A 26859-nucleotide genomic window follows, 5' to 3' on the forward strand; every position below is an offset into this window, starting at 1 on the left:
AAAACATGTTGGTAGTAAAATGACAATTCTTCCAAAACTGAGTGAGTCAGATAATTACTTACTGAGACATGCTGTTTTTCAAGTGCTGTAAATACCAGCTTGTTATGCAGGAGGAGAGATACATTACAAATTCTGAACATGCATATGCATCACTCTGTGTGTGTACAAGACAAGACATACACACACGTCCTCACACACAGAGACAAGACCTACACACATCCCCACGTCTTACACTCTAACCAAGGTGTGTGTAGTTATATAAATAAACCGATATCACAGGCTAAACAGCTTCAAAAGTACCGTCTTACCTCAAAGGCTACAAGCTTGAGTGCAAGAAATTCAGATGACATTGGCCTCCCTTATTTGAAGTAATTCAATTGGAAGCTGAGAACATGCACGTCACAAAACTACAAACACAGTCATGTCACACTCCCATTAAAGCACACTAGTGATCGACCGGTGGTCTTTTCATGTCATTCTAATGGCCAGTCCAGGTCTGAAGTTAGTAGGTGGGTGGGTAGCTAGCATGTCTTGGTTGGAGCAGTGTAGATACAGAATGGTCATTATGCCTCAGGCAGAATGACCAGCACTGGCCATTAGCGTTAATAACCAGCCTTGGTGCGCAATCATCAAGACTCTGTTATGTCCCTGATCACAGACCTGTGTGCTACGGCCCAAATGGGATTTCATTCTGCTTGTAATAGTCTTGCCTTTGCTGTAATAGTCTTTGAGTATTGTCCCCTACAATTTGCCTGAACATTTGAAGTAGAGCATGAAAGAGATGAGATACATAAATAAATGGAAGACAGAGAGAGAGAGAGAGAGAGAGAAACCATGTGCTCTCTCTTTTGATTTCTGAGTGCTGATGAGAAGCATGCCTCTTGTCCGGGACCCTAATAGATTAGGCTTCAAGGGCTCTACCCCTGAATGATTAAGGCAATTCCTGCATTGCACCGCATGCTCAGATGTATAATATTTTCATTGCTGGCCGTAATATGTTTGTGTCTCTTTCTCATGAAAAACATGAAATACTGGCAGCTTTATTGGAACAGAGTGAGCGCCGTGTGCTTGCTCCACTTCTTCTTCCCCGGGTTCTTTGGTCATGCTTCCCAGCTGCAAATCACTTCTGTGAATTTTGATGCCAGTTGGTTGGTTGGATGGATGCTGCATGTGTTTCTCGTTAGAGCGCGGCTCCGGTTTCCCCCGATGCAGGAGCTCCCATGCAAGAAATGCTACAGTGTTTGTTCATCGGCAGACTTTCATTTTTCAGCCACCAAGTATACCTTTGAATTGTCCTGAGCTGTGAATGTTGAATTGAAGTATGTAAACGCAGTGCATCAGAGCGAAGTTCCCATGTCTGGGGAGGACATGCAAACAAGGATGTAAGTCCATGCTACATTCTACAGTGGCCGTATGAAACTGACAGTGGTGTTACACTATTTACAGCGAAAGTGGAGCCACTTGCTTGCAGGATTTCTCCCCCTCCCGATAGCATGTTTTATGTTTCATGGGCCTTCAAAGTTTTATGTTACCAAGTGTTTTTTTCCTCGCATGTAATGGGGCATGTAAGGCCTTGCTGAAGACACCTTGCTCGCGCTTGTGTCGAGCCAGCGGTGAGCGCATTAACCACACCAAAGCCCATTTCGGAACGTACTTCATGGTGACAGCCGTGAGTTATTGATTTCTCACGTATTTGCCATGCTCTCCATCCACCCTTTCGCTCACTGCTGCGTTGTCAAACGAAAGCCTATTGGGAGAAAAAAAAAAATAAACAGAGCATGAAAACGTGCACACACACACACACACATCATTTTGATTATGTATCCTGCTTGACTTCATCAAGAGCAATCATGCTATGCGACGGGAGGTCCTCAGTATGATGAGCTTCTGCTATGCTAGTCTGGCCCTCATTTCCCTGCGCTTTCTTCTGCTTTTATGTGGCTTTATCGAGTCACAATGTCTCTGATGGATGATCTAATTTATATGAAATTAACTGGAAAAATTCTCCTGCTGCGTCAGCGTAGATACCATACGTTCCTTCGGAGCTGTAAACAGCATGATTTAGTGGCAGGGGCATTCTTCCCCTGCTACGCATCTACGCCCCCCCCCTCCATCCTCCTTCCCCTCCTCCTCCTCTCTTTCACTCTCTCTCTCTTCCCAACTTCAGAACTTTTGACTGTGTGACAGGAATATGTGTGTCTTGTTGGAATACGTGTCAGATCTGTGGCGGCTCTGGAGGCCACATGTGTTTGGCTTTAGTGCCGCTGGAGCGGAGTGGAAGCAATGGAGTCCCTCTCGGTTCTGATTGCATTTCTCCTCAGCTTGGAGATATTCCTGCACAGGCGAGAGCACACATAAACATCACAAAAGCACAGGCACACACGCACACACACACACACACACACACATACACACACACACACACACACACACACACACACACACACACACACACACACACACACACACACACACACACATCCACATCCCACACAATTTAAAAATATTCAAAGAGAGTGACTTGGCAACCAAGGGAGGGAGGGAGGGAGAGAGAGAGAGAGAGAGAGAATGGAGTTTTTAAATATAGCAGCGTAGCATGGCTCCTGCACCTCTGTTTATTATGTTGCTGTGAAGAGACTGTGATTCACAGATAAGCTGTTGCCTTCAGCTTACATAAACGCAAGCATAAGCAATAAGGTGAACCCACCGTGACCTTCCCCTTTTAGAGAGAATACCTAATACCTATCATGATGACACTCACAGTGAGCTTACTCTCTGTAAATAAACTCCAGTGTCTTTATCTGTGCTATGGCAGAGGCTGTGTCGGTGTAGGCGTCTGTAATTGCTTGTGACATTGCCTTCATTAATGATTAAAGCTCCCTTGTCCAGGTGTCAAGGTGACATAGGGATTCTGTCAACGCAAAGCTTTACCCGACCAGAATTTCTGACCAGAACACCAGTCTCTCCTCTACTCTCCTTTCCTCTCCTCTGCGGATTGTGTTTTGTGCGGACGTCAGGCAATTCCCTTAGCAGCCACAACACCCCCCCCCCCCCCCCACACACACACACACACACACACACACCCTATCTAACCCCCTCAAACACCATCCCCCACCCCTGGCCGGCAGCACTAGCCGGCGTACCTGGCAGGCAAGCTCACGTGCCACATGCCTCTCTCCCCCAAGAGAAGCCCTTGAGCGTGGAGACGTTCTGCTTCATTTAAGAGATGATGAGTTACTTTCCACTGAGCGCCCGCCCACCCGCCTGCCCGCTTGACTGCCCCCCCATCCTTCCCTGCCGTCTGTGACTCTCTGCCTCGCCTGTGTGTGTGTGTGTGTGTGTGTGTGTGTGTGTGTGTGTGTGTGTGTGTGTGTGTGTGTGTGTGTGTGTGTTCTTTAAATTATATGTCTATACACGCCAGGCAAGGAATATCTTTCATCTTGGACACTTGTAAAGTTGTATTTCTCTTTTTTCCCTTCTCTCCTCTCTCTCTATCACTCTCTCTCTATCACTCTCTCTCTCTTCCCTACCTCCACAGGAAGCTCCTGCCATAGCAACGCGCTTCCGGCGCTGGTGCGGACACAATCACTGATGATGCAGTCCACGCTGGACATGAAGCCCTTCATGCCCTTCCCCGTGGACGCCTCCTCGCCCGTGGGACTCTTCCCCAACTTCAACACGGTAAGGCAGTGGCCCCCGCACCACCCACACTGCCCCGCACTGTCCCGCACCACCCACACTGCCCCGCACTGCCCCGCACTGCCCCGCACTGTCCCGCACTGCCCCGCACCACCCACACTGCCCCGCACTGTCCCGCACTGCCCCGCACCACCCACACTGCCCCACACTGCCCACACTGTCCCGCACTGTCCCGCACTGCCCCGCACTGTCCCGCACTGCCCCGCACCACCCACACTGTCCCGCACCACCCACACTGCCCCGCACCACCCACACTGCCCCGCACCGCCCACACTGCCCCGCACTGCCCACACTGTCCCGTACTGCCCCGCACTGTCCCGCACTGCCCCGCACCACCCACACTGCCCCGCACTGCCCCGCACCACCCACACTGCCCCGCACTGTGCCACCACACCCAGTTCCTGAGTCCGTACCTGGAGGCGAGGTGTTTATCTGCTTTCATCTCGCCCCTTGCGCCTAGTCTGGGCTCCTCTTCCCCCGCTGAGGTTGTCAGTTTTAGTCTGCTGCGGTGCAACTGACGCGTCGCATTAAACGAGCGGAAGGAAGAAAGGGAGAGAGAGAGAGAGAGAGAGAGAGAGAGGGAGAGAGAGGGAGAGGGAGAAGAAGTGAGGCGTCTCTTTTTTGTTTTTGTGGGACTGTGAGCTGTTGTTGGCAGTTGTGCTCCCTGCTGTCTCCGTCTTAATGTGGAAGACTAATGTGTATTTCCAATTGAATTGCATGTCTGCTGTGTGTGTGTGTGTCGGTGTGTGTTTGTGGGTGTGTGTCTGTGGGTGTGTGTCTGTGTGTGTGTGTGTGTGGATCTCTTTTCGTGCACTTTTGTGTGTGGGTGTGTGTGTGTGTGTGTGCGTGCATACAGTATGTTAATCTTTCAATACACATATATAGGAGTGTGTGTGTGTGTGTGTGTATCTGTCTGCGTGCACTCATGCCTCTCTGGTTATGTTTCTCTGCGTGCATGCGTCTGTGTGCATGTTGATCAGTCAATGTATGACTGTGTGTGTGTGAGTGTGTGTGTGTGTGTGTGCGTGTGAATGTGTATGTGTGTGTACTGTGCTGTCTTTGTGGACTTGATGGAAAGACTGCTGTGCTGTCACCCTTCAGGCATTGATTCGAAGCCCCCCAAAATGAGAGGGAGCAAAATCGATTTCTGCTTTTATCTCCCCCAAAACAGATTGCATGGTGACACTCTGTGGAGGCGGTTTGGCGATGGGTGAGGAGTGGGGGTGGGAGTGGGGGTGGTGTGTGGAGAGACTCGATGTGACCTGAAATGGAAAGAAAAGTCAGAAACGCCCAGAGTTTGTGTGTGTGTCTGTGTCTGTGTGTGTGTGTGTCTGTGTGTGTGTCTGGTTAACTCTGTGTGTGTGTGTCTGGTTAACTCTGTGTGTGTGTGTCTGGTTAACTCTGTGTGTGTGTGTCTGGTTAACTCTGTGGGTGTGTGTCTGGTTAACTCTGTGTGTGTGTGTCTGGTTAACTCTGTGTGTGTGTGTCTGGTTAACTCTGTGTTCGCCAGCCAGCCAGCCCGTGTTTGCCAGCTCACTCCGCTCTGGTGTTCAGTGGCCCAGATTAAGCGCTCGCCCTGAACCGGCGCTCGCCACCCTCAGTGAGTCATCGTCCATCCATGGGCTCTCGCGTGACAACCCTCCTCAGGACAGTTAGTGGAAGCCTCCGCCCTTGGGTCACGCCAGCCTGTCAGCTTCAGTCTCCCTCACATATTTGTCTGCTGTCTAGTCCTGCGTTGGTTCTATTTTCTTCTTCTTCTTCTTAACCCTCACCCACCTCCACCTAAATAAAAAAACACCCACCCAGCAGAATCTGTCATAATTGCTGTGTTGCTGTCACTAGGAGTATCAAGAAATATCAAGAAGTGCTTTAAGCTGCAATCATGGCGCCAAATTGAAGCACATACCAAGTACAAGTGTAATCTCAGCACTAACAAATACTTTCAACAAAATAAGCTAATCACCAGGCCTTTAATGGCACTCCGAGGAATTGTTTTCAGGCTCTCAGTGATCCATCTGATTTGCTGGCACACCAAAGTGCCTCAGCAGCATCATCATTAACAATTCTTCTGGCTCCTTTTCTGTAAACAGTTGCCCGTGTTGTGGAGAGGCCGCTTTGTTTTGGTTGGCTTTCCCTTCCGCTCCCATTTAAGCTCTGTTTTAGCACATAAGCTGCAATGGAGTATGTGTGTCTGTGTGTGTGTGTGTGTGTGTGTGTGTGTGTGTGTGTGTGTGTGTGTGTGTGTGTTTGCCATATGTGTGCGGACTAACTTGACGCCTGTGGTTTCACGGAGGTGGACAAAAACGTTCCCCCGTCGTCATCTGCTGCGTCCACTTCACCCGCATATGGTTCACGTTTCTTTACATCGTTTTCCACCTCTCAGCAACAGAGAGAGAAAAAAACATTCCCTTCTGCAAAGGCCATGGAAACACCACGGATCCCGCTCTCTGCACCGCCTCGCCCTGACATATGTCCGTCCTGGCATTCGGTCAGGGGCGCGTGTTTTTGTAGCGTCGACGAGCAGGTGTCCTTATTTATTATTAGCCGTCACCCTCCCCCACAACCCCACCCACCCAACACACAGCACCCTCAACCCCCCCCCCCCCCCCCCCCCCCGCCATCCGCCCCCAACCACCGCGAGGCTCCAACGCCCAAGCGTGAGTAACCCAATCCAGACGAGCTGTCGGGGGAGCCAGAGGGGGATCAGTTAGGTTCAACAGTCATGCTCCCCACCCCTCCTCCTCATGGCCCACTGTTTTAAAAACAAGTGACCTTATAAAATGCTTAATGCTTTTCTCCCAGCTGTAGATGTAACAAAACCCATCAGGGGAAGAGAGAGAGAGAGAGAGAGAGAGAGACAGAGAGACAGAGAGAGAGCGGGGGGGGGGATTGGAGATGGATGAAGAAAAGAAGACACAAGAGGGAGCAGCCTGGTATGTGACCCCTGTGGTGTGTCTTGACGAGCGTGTCGCGGATGTCCTCCCAGTCCTGAGTGTAGCCGTGCAGGCGGGCGGAGGACGTCTCATTGCCAGTGAGAGTGGCGGGTTTGGGTAATGAAACCTCATTCATCAGAGCGATTATCGTTTCGTGGACGCCGGGCAAGGCTGCTACCGCCTGTGCGAGATGATGTTCCAGCCTGATTGCAGCGTGCCTACAGTTGATCCCTCCCTCTCTTTCTGTCTTACTCTGTCTCTCCCTGCCTCTCTTTCTCTCTTTCTCTCTCTCTTTCTGTCTTACTCTCTCTCCCTGCCTCTCTTTCTCTCTTTCTCTCTCTCTCTTTATGTCTCTCTCTCTCTTTCTGTCTTACTCTGTCTCTCCCTGCCTCTCTTTCTCTCTTTTTCTCTCTCTCCTGCTCCCTGTGTATTTGGAATCGATGTGTGTAGAAACACAACGGCAGCCTGATCTTGTGTGCTGCACTTCAGACAAGTGTTTTCAAGCGTTGGTTCGGGGGGTGTGGGGGGCTTGGGAAAGAACCTAATCCATGACTTAATCCATCTGCTGTGGTTACAGTGTTTCCAAACAGGGTAGAGATTAGGTCACGATTTCGGTAGGGCACTAAAACTCTGACAAGTTTTCCATGTGTGTGAAAATCCTTGAGCACACTGTTCAGAAGTTTTAGTCCATTTTAGGTATTTTTATTCTTCTCAAGTCTCAAGTATTGATTTATTGACACCATTAAAATAGGAGAATACTTGAGGGCTAAAATGCTTCACCACGTAATTCATGTTCACAAACTGCACAGCACATTGCATGGTTTCCTGTGAGGAGGAGGGCTGTAATATCTATTTCATTTCACAAAAGCATTCTCCCTGCCTTCCACTCAGTTAAACACACCTCATTGTGTCCCATTATTATGCCCTACCTGCTTCATTCACTCACCTTGCTATTTGTCAATTCAGGATGCCAGTCAGAGTTGAGGAGTCAGGTGTTTATTTGTTTACTCGAATGGATTTTCAATTATTCTGCTGCGCCAGTGAATGGAAGGAGAGAGAGAGAGAGAGAGAGAGAGAGCTGGGGGATTGAACTGGAGGTGGGGTGGGGGTATGTAATTGAAATTCACTGGACAGTGACAGCGCAGCTGAAGCGTTGGCCTGCCTGCACTGCTTATCAGCAAAGTGTAATTAACGATCCAGGAGTGACAGATAAAGTCACTTTCGAAGCGGAGCGGATCCACATCTGAAAACTGACACACGCATACCACCGGGTCCACAGACAACAGCGTTGGTGGCCACAACAGCACCAACAACAGCACCAACAACAGCACCAACAACAGCACCAACAACAGCACCAACAACAGCAGCAACAACAGCAGCAACAACAACAGCAGCAACAGAGTGAGCAACACCAACAGCAGCAGCGGTGGCAGGACGGGCGCTTCTAAACGACTTGTTTGCCTCTTAAGATCCATCAGCCGCTGCGCTCCTGTCCTCCTCGTCTCCTTGAGTCATTAATTGTTTTGCCCTCTTTTTTTCCCCTGTGCGCGTCGAAAAGTTGATGTGGGAGAGAGATTTTAATTACAGATTATCCCGCCGCAACCAGCCTCAAGAGGCATCCCGTCCAAAACAAAAAAAAGATCAGCTCCGAGGCTGCCGGGCCTGACTCTCTTGCTACCTCTTAGCCCTTTCTCGGAGCATCCCACTACCCCACCCCTGTCTGCCGGAAGGCCCTCGCTCAAACGCAATAAAGTGAAGTGCTGCATTAGTGACCTCCGAAGGTCAGGCCTGCCGCGTTTGTGGCTCCTCGGTGCCGCGTCCTAATGTATTAGAGTGGACCCTTGTGTGCGGTCCCTGACTGCTCCGTTTGGGAATAAAAAATGCCCTCTCAATAAAAACGGCGGCAGTTAGCCTGAAATTAAAAGCATCCTTATCGGCTAAGAGGAAGGTGAGCCTGCCGGTGGTGGAGGTAGCGCTGTAGTGCTGGCGGTCAGCCAGGCAGGCCTGTAAGTAATATCGGGCTGTAAATTCTTAATGGATGGGGCCTGGCCACGGCTGGTCTTGGTCGCGAGCAGCGCGCCGCCCGCCGCACGGAACCGCACAGGCGCACAGCAGGTCTCCTTTTGATGGATAGCTCATCAGCCACTCACAGCTAATCAGGGGTCAGAGCCACGGAGATCAGCATGCACAGGCAGCCAGGCCACACCATTGTGTGTGTGTGTGTGTGTGTGTGTGTGTGTGTGTGTGTGTGTGGTTGTGTGTGTGTGTGTGTGAGAGAGAGAGAGAGAGTATGTGTGTGTGTCTGTTCAGGAGACTCACAGAAGATGAGAGAGAAGGGCAGGAAAAAGAGTAGAGAGAGAGAGAGAGAAAGAGAGAGATTGACAATGAGCCGAGAGGTCGAGTGAGAGAGAGGGAGGGAGAGTGAGAGAGAGAGAGAGAGAGAGAGGGACAAGGGGGATGAGGGGTAGAGAGGACAAGAGAGTGCCGCCTGAAGCACAGACCTCCTCTGCATCCGTAGCAAAGCGCACAGCGAGCCGCGCGTCCTCTCCGCCTGTGATTTGGACCCAGGATAGTAGACACGGAGATGCTCCACAAGTTCCAGGTACCCTTAATGTCCTACTTCATATCAACTGAAAAGTTCTGCTGTGTGTCTGTCCTTTGTGTGTCTGCCTCGGTCATGCTGAATTGTCCACTCTCAATGGCTATAGAGGTTTTTTCTTCACCAGCATGTATGTGTGTTAGCTTGAGGTTTTCTGAAGATATCCAAAAAGCATCATTTTTTAGTTTAATACTAAGGTAGACTAAGATGTAATAACGTATCTGACAAGTTGAACAATAGCAATTGAATGTCTCATAGGGGAGAATGATTAACTTTGTGAATTTTACTCGAGTCATCTCAGTGATAATGGAGTCTTTTTCTCTGTTCTGAACCCTTCTATCCTCTCAGATATCCCAGGGTTGTAAATACTGCATATTAGGTGCCCTTGTTTTGTTGTGGTTCATGTGAGACAAAGATTTTCTTTGAGGACCGATTTGGATGTGCTGAAAGGCTGCTGTGGCTAATCTGGATAAGCTGGAGTGCTTTAGATTGATCTCAACGTTAGAGGCAGACAAAAGCAGTCAATGTGTTCAATCGCGCTTTCTTTTTCCAGGCCATGATTGCAACCGTCCTTGACATTTGCATTTGTCTCTGTGCTCTCCCTTTGTTCAGCAAAACAAGCGTAAGAGTATCTATTTCCATAAGACTGCATTCGAAACATATCTGTCCTCAGGCCATCCATTGATCCCCAATGCTTAGCATCTGTCCACTGCAAAGGTGTCTGGTGTCTTTTTGAGTGGGGTTTGGAGTCATTCCCTTTTTTGCCTAGGGTCACAACAACAGTGTGGCAGTGCTGTCTGTGGAAATGTATGTCTCTCTCTCTCTCTCTTTCTGGTTTGCCGCTAAAAGTGTTCCTGTTCTCCCTCTCTTCCAGATGGACCCCGTCCAGAAAGCTGTAATCAACCACACATTTGGAGTCTCCATCCCTCCAAAGAAAAAGCAAGTGATTTCTTGCAACATCTGTCAACTCCGCTTCAACTCTGATGTGAGTACAGCAAGCTGCGCCCCACCCCCCACACACTATTCCTTTTTATTTATGTGTTTATGTGCGTCCCTAGAACACGTGTGTGTGTGTGTGTGTCACGACACGTCCCCATGCTAGAGGCCGTGTCTCCGTCTGTTTGCATGGGCCTTGCCTCTTTCAGTCTCTCTCTCTCTCTCTCTCTCTCTCTCTCTCTCTCTCTCTCTCTCTCCCTCTCTCTCTCTCTCTCTTTCTTCCTCTCTCTATCTTTCCGTCCTTTGTGAAATGAAACGTGGAATGAAAAGTGATCTTAGGCACATTTGAGTCCAGAGCATCTCTTAAGGTTATATGTGCTTGATGTGGTTCTCTAGGGAGTTATTAAAATAAACCTGAGATCAGCTGCCCAGTAAATGGCAACATTCCCCCTTTAATCATGCACAACAAGGTAAGTGCGGTAATATCCTTTAATGTCAAGCAAATGGGAAGCCCCCCTCAGTGATGTGGACGCTCTGTACCTTTTCTTCTTGCACATTCTTACATGTTCGAGACTCTCCTGTGCAGTGTTGTCGTGTGTCTGTTTCTGTTTCGTGTTTTTGTTTGACTTTTGTTTGGCAAGATGTATTGCAGCCTTCTTGCTGTTTTTCTGTTTTTTTTTTTGTTTTGTTTTTTTGTTCTATGTCAGCTTGTTTCGCAAGTTTGGAATTCATTTGTTTTATTTTCAGTTTCTCTGCCAGCATAAGCAAATGTCATCATCATGACCGTGCGTAGCTGAGACTGAGACAAGACAAGGATGCCTTCAGATGCCAGGGGTGTAATACTAGACTTTAGTCCCATTCCACCTCAAAGATTGGACAGACATGGAATGAATGTGATCGTGCCACGGGTTAGAATGAGACGTGTGCTCTCACACCGATCTCCGCCAGCTTGTGTTGTTCTGGTTTCCCTCCCCATTCATTTGACATGCCACAGCCAGGATTGTGTGAAAGTTTAATAGCGCACGTCCAGGCCGAACGAGCAGATGTTTTCCATGCCAGCGGTGGTGCAGCTACAACACTTTTTTTTTGCTTTTCTATTTGCGTTGTGGGTTTGCGCACGTGTGTATGTTTGTGTGTTTGTTTTGAAGCACAGGTGTATGGGTTCGGGCACAGCCACACACACACACACACACACACACACACACACACACATGCACATGCACACACTCTTGCGTTGCCTGCCTGGTGTGCTCCACTGGGGAGAGGGTAATTACTTACTGTAGCGTTGTGTTGTTGCACTCGGTCTTGGCATTGATTAAGCCATTTAATTTAAGATGAATGGCATTGGGTGGCAGTAAGCCCAGGCTGTCGGAGATGTCCCGCTGCGTGGCCGTAATTGAGAAAAGGTTTCTGAGTGTGCTGGAACAGACGGAGCGCTGGGACTCGAGATGTCTGCAGGCCTGCTTTGTCTCCCTCGTTTTTTGGATCGTGCTGAACGGGATGGGAAATTCAGTCCAGCTCTGAAAGGCTCAGAACCAGACCAACATCCCTTTCTCACCTCACCCCCACCACCACCACCACCCACTTTCCCTTTGCCAGGATGCCTCTGGACGTTTGAGAAAACTCAGACATTGTTCTAGAGTGTGTTTGTGTGTGTGTGTGTGTGTGTGTGTGTGTGTGTGTGTGTGTGTGTGTGTGTGTGTGCGGGGGCGGGATAGAGAGGTTTCCCAACTGGCCCTGTTGTTTCGCCCTCATGCCGTGTGTAATTTGTTGATTGTTATCGACGTGGCAACAGCCTCTGAATTGAAGTTGCTCCGAGGTGATTACGATGTGGCGACTTGCTCTTATCTCCTCTTGCTCTTGCACACTCATGCATCTGTGCTATATAAGGCGGAAGAAAAGGAGTGGGATTTGTGATAATCTAAGACCTTTCCCCAATCTCGGCTTAAGAATGCTTTTAAGACTACGCGGGAGCTTGTGTCTCCCATGTTCATGCCGGGTGAAGCCCAGAATCAAAGAGCCTCCTTTGCGCCAAGGAGAGTGCTCTTTGATGCTAATGCCGGGCACACGTGTTTGCCTTGTTGTGATCCTCGGCGATGGGTCTGTCTCTCCCGGTCTAGTCTCCGCGCTTGCAGAGCCCCTCGTCCCCCGGCTTCAGTCCACTCCCAGGGCTCTCTGCCTTGGATGCAGTGTCAGAATGAATCAGGCTGTGTCCCCGGCTCCACCGCACTTACCTTCACCCTTCCGCAGTGGAGGACTTTCATCTCGTCCAACTCAGAAGCGGCCTGTAGACTCTAAACACTCCCTACGCGGCCCAGTTTATAATAAACGGGACGCCTTTCTATCTATCTCCTCAAAGATCGGCCGCAGCATGAGTCTGAAGATGTGGGGTGTGGAGGGGGGGTTAGGGGGGTTAACTGCTAAGACATAATAGCAGGGGATGATTTCAAGTGAATAGCAACACTGAGCATTCTTCTGCACTGGAGCGCTGGTGGCCTCGGTTGTATGATCTCACGCTTGGTCTATTTAGATGATCACGCTCCCTTTTGAAACGAGCGAGAGGCCCTTTGTCTCTGGCTTCATTAAAAGCTCAAACGCCTCTCCATTCTGCTACTGTGTAAAGAGGAGAGAAAGAAAAGAAAAGGAAAGAGGAAAAAAAACACGAGGCAATGTAATTTAATCCCGTTCTTCGGAGTACGCTGAAGATCCACTGTCATCCTATCCCATAGCCAGAGGACAGAGCAGATGACTAGAGGCCTCTCCACCGCCTCGGTGGAGTGCTAATGAAGTTTCAAGTGAAGCACAATTTCTCAGAGTGAGCCTGTGCTGGGAATAAGATCAACGCGAGCAGCTGTTAAGTATGGCAGGGAAGATGGCTGCTGAAGGTGAGAAGGATATACAGAAACAAATGTGTTGCGGATATCAGCGCTGGCCTCAGTTTCTGTCAAGTCCATGTACTGTATTTATATTTAGCTTACATAGATCTCATATACACTGTTCCTGACTGTGTAAGACTGATATGAGACTATTGAAAAACATAGGCTTATATTGTAACAGTACTCACTCAGTGGAAGGGTAAAAGCTAATGACTGCGAAAGCTGTCAACATTATATCTTTCTGGAGGTAAATCAATATTTTCTGTGGCCGCTTAAAGGAAATCAAAGCGACTCAGAACGCCAGCGCAAACATTTATACACAGAATGATAGTGTGCATAAAACAATAGGTTTAAAGTGTAAATTCTTACGAGGGGAAGCAATCTGCCAGGATTGCAGTCATTCTCAACTCATTATCACTGTCACACGTGACAGATCCAATTTTATTAATGGACCATACCTATCTTCCGGCTCTTGTCAGGATGTGATAGTGAATATTGATGCTCATCATTTTTTATCACTGTTTGAAATCCCTGCCAAGATTAATGTTTGTTTTTGTCCATTACTCCTCAGTAAACGGCAAACAGAGTCTGGATCCAAACCTGTTAACAGTAGCACTCAAAAACTACTTTGAAAAGTCCTACTATGAAAAAGACACATTTTCCTGGAGGTGTTTATACTTTCATTACCATCATTCTGGGTTTTTTGTTTTGTTATGTTTTGGCCTGCTTTGAGCTTCTTTATTCCTCCCCATTTTTGCCCAGAAGCACCAGTTTTAAAACTGAACCCAGATTCCCCACAGAGAAAATAACAAAAGTGTATGTATTCAAACAAAGCTTTTAAAAGCCCTAGATTCAAAAATTACTCATACTGTATCTTGGCCATATGATTAATATGTCCAACAGTGTTTTATACGACCTCTATAAAATAAACATACCCCCATTTTCTGTTAAATGCATCGTTTTAATTGAGTAATTGAGCTTGAGGCAAAACCCGCAGGCAAATGACAGGTCCATAAAATGATTTTTGTTTTTCACCCATATTCATATTTGTTGTTTTTCTGCCATGTCTTGGCGCTTTTTTAATGCAATAAAAATAAACCATTGCAGATGTGTTCTCGAGTTTAATGATTGCTGGTGATTTTGCCACTAACTACGAGGGGTGTTTTGCTGTAACAGCATCCAGACAAACACCCAGAGGCAGCTCACAGCTCAAGGTTATCACCATGTTTTTTTAAACAGAACGTTTTTTTTTTTAGTAAAAAAAGTTCACCTCAAGGTGTGACTGTTTTCCAAATGAGAGAAAGAGATAGATTTCTCTGAATGTCCAGGACTGCAGTCATCCAACAGTGCATCTGCCTCCACGCTAGCTCTGTGTGCTGGCAGAGTAATGTCCTGCGGGTGTAATTTAAGTGCAGAGGTCCTTCAGGAGCACATTAAAGAAATGAAAGTAATGGGTATTAGGCATCTGGCAACCTCTTATCTCCTGTAAATGAGCCATGGCTTCCTTTATTTGTTTAGACAGCCACGGAGATAAAGTAAAAGTAATGTTACGTTACTTGATCTTAGGGCCACGGTATCCATACCAAACACCCCCCCCCCCCCCCAAACACAAACACACACACACACACACCCACACACACACACACCTCCCCTTGACAGCAACAGGAGGCGAAACTGGTGGCGCCCATCCAGTGGAGAGCGATGCCCTCTGAGCACCTCGGGAAGCCAGGCCAAGATGGCAGGCCACCAGCCCTCCTCATTAAATTTTAACATCTTCCCCCCGTCATACAAAAGATGTAGTTAAGACATAGAGGTGACACCCCCCCCCCCCTTCATCTCCGTAACACACGCGGCGCCTAACCTTTTACTCTGAGATGACATGTCAGGACCCTGTAATGAGTGTCAACTCCCCGCTCCCATTTCCCCTCTGAAAATTAAAGTGTTGTCGGGGGCCAAGCATTAGAGAGATTGAGAAGTAACTGGATAAGCAGGGGCCGGAAAAGGCAATGATGTTCTCAGTGTTAAAAGTTTCCAGTGAGCAATTAGTCATAATGATGCATTATTAATTTAGACGCGCGCGCGTTTTCTTTACACTTAAAAGCCCTGTCTCTAGAGATACACTCAGGGAGCTGTATAAGACCCGAGGCTCAGCAGATTAATGTCTGAATGTCTGAACAACCAAATATACCATATAAAAACAGTCAGAGGCCGTGTAGTTTGTTAATGTGCCGTGTTTTTTTTTTTTTATTATTATCATGAGGTAGTTTTACTTAAAAGTGGGAAAAAACTGTTAAATAGTGTTGTGGAAAAATTCATACAGCCCCCTCCAACACATAAAAGCTCCATGCTTGGTGTTACTGTGCCATAATAACATGGCAGGAACAAATGGAAACTCTTTGCTCTCAAGCAGTACGTACTTAAAGCATTTCTCATGAAATTATTGATATTATTTATTGCATCTGTATTTTTTTGCATGGGTCAGAGAGGACCAGGAGAGAATAAAATATCACACGGCAACTCCAACCTACGCTAATTAGGAGCTCCAGAAAGCCAGGTTTCATGGTCTGAACTCAATGCCCAGGGAGAGCGAGAATTGAAAAAGGGAATAGCAGGTCTGACAGCTGGCAAGAATAGGTCGAACATTCATAATTGGCTGATTCATCCTAGATGGTGATTCACTGACACTGGACCCACTGGCACTGCATGATTGCTGGAGGGGGGGGGGGGGGCACAGTGACCGGACCGCTGTAGGAGCTTCATCTGCAGCATCAGAGCTGCTGACTGACCACAGCTCCTCCCATCACCGTGTGCTTTGCTCATGTAGACAGGAAGACTAGACGGACGGGAAGGAGAAGCCCGGCTCGGCGGGGGAATAGTCGGGAGAGCGGGAAAACTTTAATTCGGCGGAATCCTCCACACCACCTCACGCTGTAAATTCCCAGTACTCCCCTCCCTCCCTCCCTACCCCCTTCCCCACTACCCCCTACCCCATTCACCCCGTGGAAATTCTGAGCAAGGACGCATACCCGGAGTGTTCGTAATGGATTCTTCCGAGAAAACCAGTGCAAGAATCGCTTTTGGTGTGGCCGGCTCCAAGACACGCTGTAACAATGTGCAGGTGCAATTTGTCTTTGACAGGTCTCGAGTTGGGTAGGTGAGCAGTGAATGCGGGGATTCGCAGACAGCTTTAGGGTAATACACTGATATTGCTGGAAGCTCTTATTTTGCAAATATCAGCAGAAAGGCTTACCGTACTTGCTCGTGGCACCTGTGTAAGCCTTTTTCTGGAGTGCACTCACATTTCTTGCTCTTGTTGCAAATCCTCTTTGCAAATGATCTATTAATAAAGCATGTAGCCTACATGTTCAACCATTCTGCCCATGAATCTCACAGTAGAGCAAATGAAATTCCATGCATAAAAACATCAATGTGTAAAAACTTTACTTACCCAGAACAACGACACTGACTCACAAAGCACACTCACAAGCAAGCAGGCACAAATACACACACACACACACACACACATACCAGTACATGCTGTACACAAACATGCGCACACACACACAAATGCACCACATATGCACATTCACATATACATTTGGTCCATTTGTAAGTGTCAAATGTGATCAAATCAGGTTGGAGAACATGCTTCCATTTGCACAGTAAGGCATACTGTAACTATAACTGTGTGAGGCCTTGGTTGCCACATTCACTGGGACACTTCTGAATGGACGGTGCTGCTGTGAACGAGTCTGTCTGATCACGCCTTGGTCACACGAATGAGCAAACCCCTGGCTGGTACTGTGATTGATGTCTTTCTATCTTTCTCTCCCTCTCTCTCTCTCTCTTCCTCTCTCTCTCTCTCAGTCTCTCTCTACCTTTGTCTCTGTCTTTGTTGGGGCATAACACTTCTTTATGGTGCTTTCGTGTTCTTTTTTTCTCATGGTTATCTCATTGGTTCATGTGTCCTAGACATACTGTGTTGGACATGGTCGCTAGTTCACTTCTGCAAGTGAAAGCGGACTTTTTTTCTGCAGCATGCAAACGAACACACACACACACACACACACGCACGCACACATGCACACACACACACACACACACACACACACACACACACACACACACACACACACACAGCTTTTTGCTCCAGGGACAGAGCTGTGCACGAATCTATACACAGTCCCAACGAGTTTTCTGTTTTTCACCCTGCAGCACTGTGGTGTAGTCTGCTCTTAATGACATGGCATTAGCATGCTCTGTTGTAGAGTTTCCTTTTGTTTTTGATGGAAAAAAACAGCAACTACAACATGTATTAACTGCTGAAGTTAATATGTTGCTTTCAATAGAGGCACAATCTCAGATTCCTCAAAAAGCACACATTATGTTCCTCACGTCCATCACACACCGACAAACGCACCTGTTTCTGAAGTTCTGTTCAAACATGTTACTGCACACGTCACACATCACCACATAAAATCCCCTTACGATGCTTGACACATCCCTAGATGTGTAATGCGAGGAATTATCAGACTAGCAAATGGGGCTAGGTGTGCCAGATCGTAGGGTGTCCGCTATGATTTATTGGAGCTTCAAGTGAGTGATTCCTCTGGAGCACTTTAATGCCCCGACTTCTGTAAGTGCTGGAGAGGATAATCCGCCCTGCGCTTGTCTCTACAAAGCCAGGGTCTCCTTGAGGTGTCAGGAGGCAAGAGACAACAGCAGTCATCCGAGCCTGATGGCCTGCTCCCGTGCATATTTTACTCTCGGAGTTTAGCTGCCACACGGGCTCTGGTTACACTTTACAGTACAGCACCGTAGTCACGGTGTAACAAACACCAAGGAGTGTAACATGACAAGTGAAAATTAGTGACTGTACAGTGTGCTTTTAGTATATGAGCACATGTGATGTAGTAGGAAGGTGTACTTACAATTTGGCATACTGTTTCACCAAAGACCGGTTTGATAGATCAAATTGCTTGTGACGTTAAAAAAGACAATTCAAAGCCCTCCAGGTTTAGTTGCATAGGTATGTACAGCCTGCACATACAACTTGTTCCATTAACATAATTTCAAGCATCACTGGTTGCATTAATAGTGTAAGACTAGGGGAAAAAAAACGTTGAGCACTTCTATGCAGGTTTATTGCCCATTAATCAGTTTTTATATGGGCAAATCTACTAAAAAATTAGAAGGTTATACTTAATAGACTGATGGAGAATACTATATCAGTATCTGCCCAAACCTATAGTGAAATCCAGGTCCCAAAGGCAGTCCTTCCCATCATCCCTGTGTATCATAACATCAGCAACTAAGCCTATAATGCTGGCTGATGAGACATGGGGATGGTCTAATCCTGAATGGCCATGCAGTGAACAGGGAGAGGTCATCTGCGGGGACAAGTCCATGGCGCAGAGAGACTGCGGTGAGAGCCCAGTGAGTGAGCGAGCGAGCGAGCAAACCATGAGCGACCTCCCCGTTAAGCCCTAATTGCTCGCTGAGCGAAATCCATTGCAGGCCATTTGTTTTATATCACTGAGAATCAATGATGCCTCACCCAGCATGACACATTCTGCTTTTAGACGTAGGGAAAAATCAACATCCTCCACCCCAAATCAACCTCCCTCCACCACCCCCCCCCCCCCCCCCTCAGGAATCACTTCACAAATCAAACACCCATCAAATATCTCTATTTCATTGTGTCTGATTGGAACAGTGCCTGCTATTGAAAGCTCCCCTTGTTTTCATCTCTTTTCTTCTCCCTCTTTATCTCTTGCTCTTCCTTCCTTTTCTTTTTTGTTTTTTTTCTCTCTCTCTCTCTCTCTCTCTCTCTCTCTCTCTCTCTCTCTCTCTATTCTCTGTGTGTGATTGCTGTCCATGATGTAAGATTCAGTGTGAGAAATGAGCCTGATTGCATGGTTCATTTGTTCTCCTTTGTAGAGCCAAGCCGAGGCACACTACAAAGGCAGTAAACATGCCAAGAAGCTCAAAGCACAGGAGTCCACGAAACATAAGCAGAAAAGTGCCGCAGCCGCTGCCCTGGACAGCGCAAAGACAATCACCACCTCCTCCACCACCTCCACCTCCTCCACCACCGCTGTCACTGCCAGCAACTCTGACCAACCAGGTTAATGGCTTCTTTTGTTCTTGTTCAACTCCTGTTCCTCATGTGCTGGCTACCCCACCTTAACACCTCCCGCATCTCCAACCCTTTTCTCCAACCGTAAACACACACACACACACACACACACACATACACACACACACACACATACACACACACACCCTAGCTCACCCACCCACCATCCTTGCGAGTGATCTTGCATGCTACTGTATGTCTTGCTATTTGTTTCCCCTGTCTCTCTCTCTCTCTCACGCACACACTCTTCTCTATTCCTTGCTCACACCTACAAACGGATGTCATTTGTCATGTGCGCTGTTTGTACATGCTGGTTATGTTTGTGTCTGTCACTAGCCAATGCCCTCCTCCTCCCTCTCCTTGTCAACAATGCCTCCCGACAGCCAAGGGGATCTCTTATTAGGAGACATCCCAAGGCATCATGGGGGTGGGGGGAGGGTGAGGAGTCAAACTGAGTGGGTGGAGTGGGGGGTGCCATGCTCTGCTCTGCTCATTATTGTGTTTGCTCTGTGGCAAATTGTGTGAGCGCTCACCCCAGTCATGTTTGACAATACGCTTGCAGAGGTAAGTGTCTGGCACGCTGCCTCTCCTAACCGCACACCTCCACCTCCACCCGTCTCCTCTTCTCCCCCCTCCCACACCCCATTTCACCTCCCTCCTCCCCTCAGAGTGGCACTCATGTCAGGGAAGAGATCACTTTTCATCAAACTCACTCCCGCATTCTGAACAAAAAAGGATTTGCTTTCTTTAGTGTCTGTCTCACCTGTATGTGTGTGGGGGTATGTTAGAATGACACATCACGACACATGCTGGCAGCATGTACAGAATCCCCCACAGCGATAGCGCATCCGAACTTAGAGGGAAAATGACAGAGAGAGAGAGATCACTTTTCATCATCTGTGCTTTCTATCCTTTGAACATGAAATAGTCATGACTTGTCATGATTGTTTTAAAATTGTTTGTTTATGTTGTTATTTATTTATTGTTATTGTTCATGTGCTGTATGCATAGACGGTAGGCTCCTCAGACCTCATGCTGTTTTATCTGTGTCTCTGTCAGCACAGGCCTGCGCTTCCCTAAAGCAGCAGCCTGATGCTACACGCGGTGCCATTTAAGGCGCTCTTTGAAAAAGCCGAGTCTTTCTGCCTTTTCTCTTCTTGGTTTTAAGGGTCCGCGTCTGGCCACAGGGGAGAGGATGCAGCAGGGGGTCTCGGCTGAAGAGATTCTATTAATCCACCCCTCTTCCCCTCCTTCCACTGCCGCCAAGCCCCCCACCCCACCCCCACTGCTACCCCTGATGCTCTTGGTCTTCTTGACAGATCCGGGTGCGGTGCACTTATCAGGCAGGGACCTCGGCTCATTTGTATGCAGCGTCTTCCCTGCAAATCACCCCAAATGAACGTCAGGCCTGCCTCACAGATGGCTTTTGGGGGCCGTGCTGCGATGGTGGCGTATTCGTTAGCACAAGCTCGCCGCTCCGACCCCGCCATCCCACACACCCACCCCCCTCACAACACCCCCACCCCCCAACCCCTTCACCCCGATGTCCCTGTCAGGAGGGCTGCCGCAGCTCGGCAAAAAAGCCTGGCAGCAAAGGATGAAGTCAGCTTTAGTTTACACCAAGAAACTTGAGGGAGACTAAATCATTAAAATTGCCGGCTCCAGCGGTTTTTACGTAAGAGCCCTACGCTTTTATGTAATGTCTTAAAACGCTGCACGCTGGATTATCCATATAAATGTGTGCTCTGCAAATCAACGCTGACTCTTTTTTTTCCCTCCCATGTTGGCTTTTTTTTCCCCCTCTGAAGCTCGGCTCTTTATCCGTGCGCTGCCCCCACGGGCACTGCGAGAGGAGTTAGCAAGGTCACCTCTTTAATGTTAATTTTGCGCTTGAAAATTTGGTTCAAAGCATCCAAAAACGCAAAATTGTCACATCGTCTTTATTTTCCTGGTTTTTGTCCCCTCTGCTCCAGGAGTCGCTAAATGGATCGTGGCTGTGTTGTTAATGAAAGGTTCCAGCCAGGTGTCTGATCCTGTTTGCTTAGAAACCTTCTGTACATACACTAGTCACAAAAAGTTGGGGATATCTGGCTTTCAGGTGAAATTTAATGTTTCAGTACAGAAAGTGCTGAAACATTGAACCGTTGGCATTCCAAATTTTAGAAAAGGTCACATTAAGTTGTAAAGGTTAAAGGTTATAGTGTAAAGGTTACAGTGGATTTTAGGTTAATCTGGAAATTTCACCCAAAAGCCAAATATCCCGGACTTTTCACAGGGTCGCTCTGGGATATGTAGGCTTATTTCTAACATCTGTTCTGCTAACTGCATTTTATTTCGCTGTGCATTGGAGTCCTTTGTGTACATATTAAACTACCAGTAACAACAGCATATCTCCAGAAGCTAATCCCACAGCAGCATTAAAATGTCAGTACATGCATATGCAGCTAAACATTTTTTTACAGAGCTACATGATAAGTCCCCCCCTCCCTCTATAAAAAAAACACCAAAAAACAATATAATTTATGAGGATTCTGACCCCTGCGGTTAGTAATTCAGTGATGTGTCAGTACATCTCGGGTCATTAGCTTACGACGGCTGGACAGCTAGCCCAAGGGAAAGGATCATGGATGGAGAGTGACATATATAAAAAGCTGCTAGAATCTGCCCTCAGTGGTGTCGGTGGTGACAGTGTGTGGGTAGTGAGGGGCCGGGGGAGGTGGGGAGGATGGGTGGAGGCAGCGTGGGCCCCTAGATATGAGAGGGTGAGACAAGGGCCCTTGTGGCGTTCGGCAGGCCACGCCTCACCATGACAAGGGCATGATTGGGCAAAGGGGCATCTCTGACTGACCGAGGCAGTGGGGTTGGGGGGGGGGGAGTTATGGGAGAGAACAGAACACGCGACTGGCCAGTCCAGCACTGACGCTGAGAGGCCAGTCTCTGAATCAAGAGCACGCCAGCCGCCTCCATATATCACGGCTTACACAACACAATGAGAGAGAAACTTCCCCCCGCACAACAAGAAAATGAAGAGGTGTGACTAAACAAAGATGTGTTATTCTGTGCTCCCACACTCACTGTCAGATCTCTCTCTCTCTCTCTCTCTCTCTCTCTCTCTCTCTCTCTCTATCTCTCTTTTCCTCCTCTGTTGTTATTTCGACAGAGAAACTTGTGGAGTCCTCTAGTGCACAAAACCTAGCATCTGTTCCTCCAAAAGCATTTGTGCCCGCATCCCCCTTGATAGCGACGCCGACAGCCGCTGGATGCGGCAATGGCACAGCAATGGTGGCAACGGCAGTGACCGGCTTCTTCAAGCCCGCTCTCGAACCAACGTCCGCCAGCTCTCCGTCGGAGACCGCTGCCGCGCAGGGACCCACCGCGAAGGCGGCCGTTGCCAAGCTCGCCCCTGTCGCCACGGCATCAACGACGGCCACGACCACCGCCGCTGCAGAGCCCAGCACGGAGTCAGAGGAGGAGAAGGCCAAAAAGCTGCTCTACTGCTCCCTGTGCAAAGTGGCCGTCAACTCCCTCTCGCAGCTGGAGGCTCACAACACAGGTGTGCAGCACATCTGTCTCCTTCTCCGTGCCACGTTACCTACCCCCCCCCCCCCCCCCAAAAAAAAAAGACGCCTGTTTGTTGTCCGTTCCACTCATTAGCGGCGATCTCGCTGAACGGCCACAAATATGTGCAGGTTTTTTGGCAGTTTTTTTTTTTTTTCATTTTACATATTAAGTGCTTGTTTTGTATTCACTGCAAGTCGTTGTGTGCCACACACGCAGGGGGAAGTTAAAGTCACGTGTTGTGGTTGGGATTACCATCTGGTTTTGTGTCCGTGGACAGAGCGCGCTATATTTTTTCTTCTCCTCGTGTGTCATTTTAGGTTCAAAGCACAAAACGATGCTGGAGGCGAGAAGCGGAGCTGGCCCGATTAAAGCCTATCCCAGACCGGGATCCAAACTCAAAACACAAGCCAGCACGGTCCTAAAGGGCTCGGGCTTACAGAACAAGACGTTCCACTGCGAAATCTGTGATGTCCATGTCAACTCAGAAATCCAACTTAAACAGGTGGGATTACTGTCTCTCTTTCTCTCTCTCTCTCTCTCTCTCTCTCTCTGTCTCTCCCCTTGCCAAAATCACAACAAAATCACACCCCAGTTGTATTTTTGATTCGTCATGACTTGAACATGACTTTCCAACGTGTGATTGTGTAAAAAAAAAAGACCTGGTCTGTCATTCTTTTACAGCGATACGGCTGAAATGATTGCTTAACATAGTCCTTTTCCATTTTCAGCATATTTCCAGCAGGAGGCATAAGGACCGAGTGGCAGGGAAGCCCCTGAAGCCCAAATACAGCCCTTACAACAAGCAGCAGCGCAGCTCAACGGTCCTCGCGGTAATGCATTATTTAGTCGCCAAATAATCCAAGTCGCTCTCACAAAAGCCTTCCTCAGATTTCGAGGATTAAAGCCACAAACGGCTAATACCTCACATGTTAATGCTGGTTAAAATGTATCTAATACCTCACATGCTAATGCTGGTTAAAATGTATCTAATACCTCACATGCTAATGCTGGTTAAAATGTATCTAATACCTCACATGCTAATGCTGGTTAAAATGTATCTGGGAGACAATAATGCTCTGGCAGCCTCAGTCTTTTTGTACACATCGCTGCACTTCGACTGCATGATGATGCATTCTTATGCAACCTACGTACAACATTTGACCGAGTGCATTATGTTTTATAAGTGCAATCTGTTTAGTTTTTTGCATAATAGTTGCTGAGAATGCCAGAGCATTCATTTTCATTTCAATGATATTCTCAGTCATATTCAATGAGCCATTTATCTAAAATAATTATAGCTATGGTTTCATAATGAGTCAAGATGACAGTCTAATCAATAGTTTGTGGTTGGTGATGTTGTCATTGTTCTATCTTTAATCATGGATTTGCTGTCTCTCTCTCTGTCTCTCTCTCTCTCTCTCTGTCTCTCTCTCTGTCCTGCTCATTCTCTGCCTGCAGGCGAAGTTGGCTCTACAGAAGGACCTGGTGAAGCCCATCTCCCCGGCCTTCATCTCCAGCCCCTTCTGCCCGACCACAGTGCCGTCCATTTCCCTGCACCCGCGGCCCAACACCTCCATTTTTCAGACTGCCACCCTGCCCCCATCCTTCCTGCGGGCTGCCCCAGGGCCCATCCGTCCCACAACTGGATCCATCCTCTTCGCGCCATATTGACCTCCCTTTTGACCCCCCCAAACATACACAAACACACAGACACAAACACACATACAATCACCATACCCACCCCCACTTCATCAAAGTGTCTGCTGGAACGCCAGTAGCAATATGGAGGAGAAACTGGCGGAAAGCAGAGAGAACTGCCTCTGTGACCTTCATCTCCAACACAGACAAACACACACACACACACACACACACATACACATAGTCACACACAACTGAGCGGTGCACTGCATATCGGATGTCCCCTCCACGCCACCTCTGCCTCTCCTCGCTGTCCGGCGACAGGACTGCGACAGCTGGAACAGCCGTGTATTTATTAAACCTGTTTCCCCCGTGACTGTCCGCATCACCATAAGCCCCGCCAGGTCAGCATCCACTTGCCGAGGACTCTCCGTGTCGGAAATCCTGCAGAGTACTACAAAAAAAAATCAAGAAAAGAAAAAGAAAAAAAGCACCGAACTGCTTCCTGAACGACTTGAATTATCATGGTCTTCCTAGTCAATTTAATAGACAAACTCTGGATACACGTAAAAAAAAAAAGTGTTGGAACAAGTCACAGAAAAGAAAAGCCCTTATCATGCGGGACAGTGCACATTTTCAATGGCTTGATGTCGTCAGGGAGTGTGTAACACAATTTTTGGCCTACGTGCTGTCTTGTATTGTGCTGTCAATCACTTGTAGTTGATGCTTCTCACCCCCCTTTTAGCAGTCTGGATCCCGGACTTGTTCTGATGTCGTGCTATACTTCTTATCCCATCCCTCAGAAGAGATCAATATGGATAGCCATACTTGTTCACCTGTTTACCAAACAAAGCAGACAGACACATGTTTTGTAACCAAGACAAATCACACTCTACAGGTTTTTCTTTTAGTTTTTTTTCTCTCTCAGTGGTGATGAAATGGTTATCAAAAGCTCTTTTCTAAAAAGAAAACGTGACGTTAATGTTTCTCGTTGTCCAGCAGGAGAATCATGGGCCTTTCATCTTACTGTTATATCCCTCATTTCTAATGAGGCTGCATCGTTGGGCAGCTCTAGGAGGCAATAATGTACAGAACATTGAATATTGTTATTCTACATAGTGTATTTAATGTTTACCTAATGAGTTGCAATACTAGTTGTATTTTATGAAAATGGAAGGGGGGGGGGGGGGTGGGTGCTAAGTTAAATAGCGACAATTATTTGTATTTTTAGAATTTGAGAGAGAAATCCACAATCACAGAGACAGAGACTTCTTTATTAGACTGTGGAACATCTCCGTAGTCCATAGTATATATGTGTGAGTCTGTACAGTCCATAAGAAATTAACATTTTCAATAAAATAATATATTTAAATGATTTGTTCCCATATTATACTGTACATTGCTTTTTCATGATTAAAAAATGCATATTTGAATTAGAGAGCAAAGATTTTAAAACGTATAGTTTATTATAGGGCAGACCTGCTGAAGATTAAAGGCATGCTAAATAATAAAAAAAAGAGTTAATTTCGTAAAGGCTTCTGTGTGAGATGTACAGTATTTATTTTCTGAAACATTTTTTATGATTCAATTGGTACAGGTATTTCATTCACTCTGCTTAGAGTTTGTGTGGGTTTTATTTGTTTGTTAAAGTGTGTGTTTCTTTTTATTAAATCCCCTAGCGGTATGCTCTTCTGTGTGAGTATCTTAACTGTAAAGCCACAAGCTGTTCCATCATTCAAACTTGTCAAGAGCACTTTCCGACAGAAGGTATGATCAGTAACTTGAGGGATCGGTCCAGTCTGTGGTCCAGTCCACACACACACACACACATGCGCACAAGTCAAAGGAGTCAATGAATGTTCTGTGTAAAATCACAAGAATATGGTTATTAATTTTGTGTGGTTTCAGTTAGTGACACTTAAAATATACAGAATACTGTGTAATTCACGGTTTCCAAAACAGCTATCATTATATTATGATTCAGAGGGAACATTTTTTTTCACTCAATGATGTTAGTCTAAAGCAATGGAAAGATCACATCATCATTAAATTTTTTGTCAGTCAAATTATTTATTTTGAGTTTCAGAACGATACAGTTGATTGATACGCTGATGCAGTGTAGTTGACATGTTTTTGAACCATTAAATGCAGCGACTGATTCTTTATTTTCTTTTGTGGGCTGTTTTATTAAATTGAGCAAGTATTTGTGGAGTGACTAATTTCCAAGAAACCCATAGTGGAAACATGTGTTGTAGGTTATCATGTGATTCATATTATGCAGTTTTCCAGTCAACAACTAGCCCAGGATATGCACACCAGCCTAAAGATATCTAATTTGTCCCTTCATATTATAACTTAGGCCTCTGTACACAGCAAGGGACTCTCAGTTTGTTTACGTTCCCTAGATTTTCTTTATTTGAAATGCAAATGATTGGTTGTCAAGGTGATGCACAAGAAAGAAAACTCTTAGTTTTGCTT

General features: G+C 47.1%; 1 protein-coding gene across 3 annotated transcripts in view; it reads left to right on the plus strand.

The window, feature by feature from the left end:
* The window catches only part of znf385b (zinc finger protein 385B), an 82840-nt gene extending 56294 nt beyond the window's left edge, over positions 1 to 26546 (plus strand). For all 3 annotated transcript variants that reach the window (XM_076264277.1, XM_076264278.1, XM_076264279.1), the window contains 7 exons: positions 3539 to 3681; positions 10106 to 10216; positions 18984 to 19170; positions 22343 to 22735; positions 23061 to 23245; positions 23472 to 23573; positions 24202 to 26546. In XM_076264277.1, coding sequence (XP_076120392.1) covers positions 3539 to 3681; positions 10106 to 10216; positions 18984 to 19170; positions 22343 to 22735; positions 23061 to 23245; positions 23472 to 23573; positions 24202 to 24414 — 1334 coding nt within the window. In that variant the 3' untranslated portion in view covers positions 24415 to 26546. The remainder of the gene's footprint in view (positions 1 to 3538; positions 3682 to 10105; positions 10217 to 18983; positions 19171 to 22342; positions 22736 to 23060; positions 23246 to 23471; positions 23574 to 24201) is intronic.
* The last annotated feature ends 313 nt before the right edge of the window (positions 26547 to 26859 follow it).

This window comes from Alosa pseudoharengus, unplaced genomic scaffold, assembly GCF_046254945.1.
Source record: "Alosa pseudoharengus isolate Yale_2024_CS ecotype anadromous, Long Island Sound unplaced genomic scaffold, YU_APseudo_1.1 YU_APseudo_1.1_scf_3, whole genome shotgun sequence".
Lineage (NCBI taxonomy): Eukaryota > Metazoa > Chordata > Actinopteri > Clupeiformes > Clupeidae > Alosa > Alosa pseudoharengus.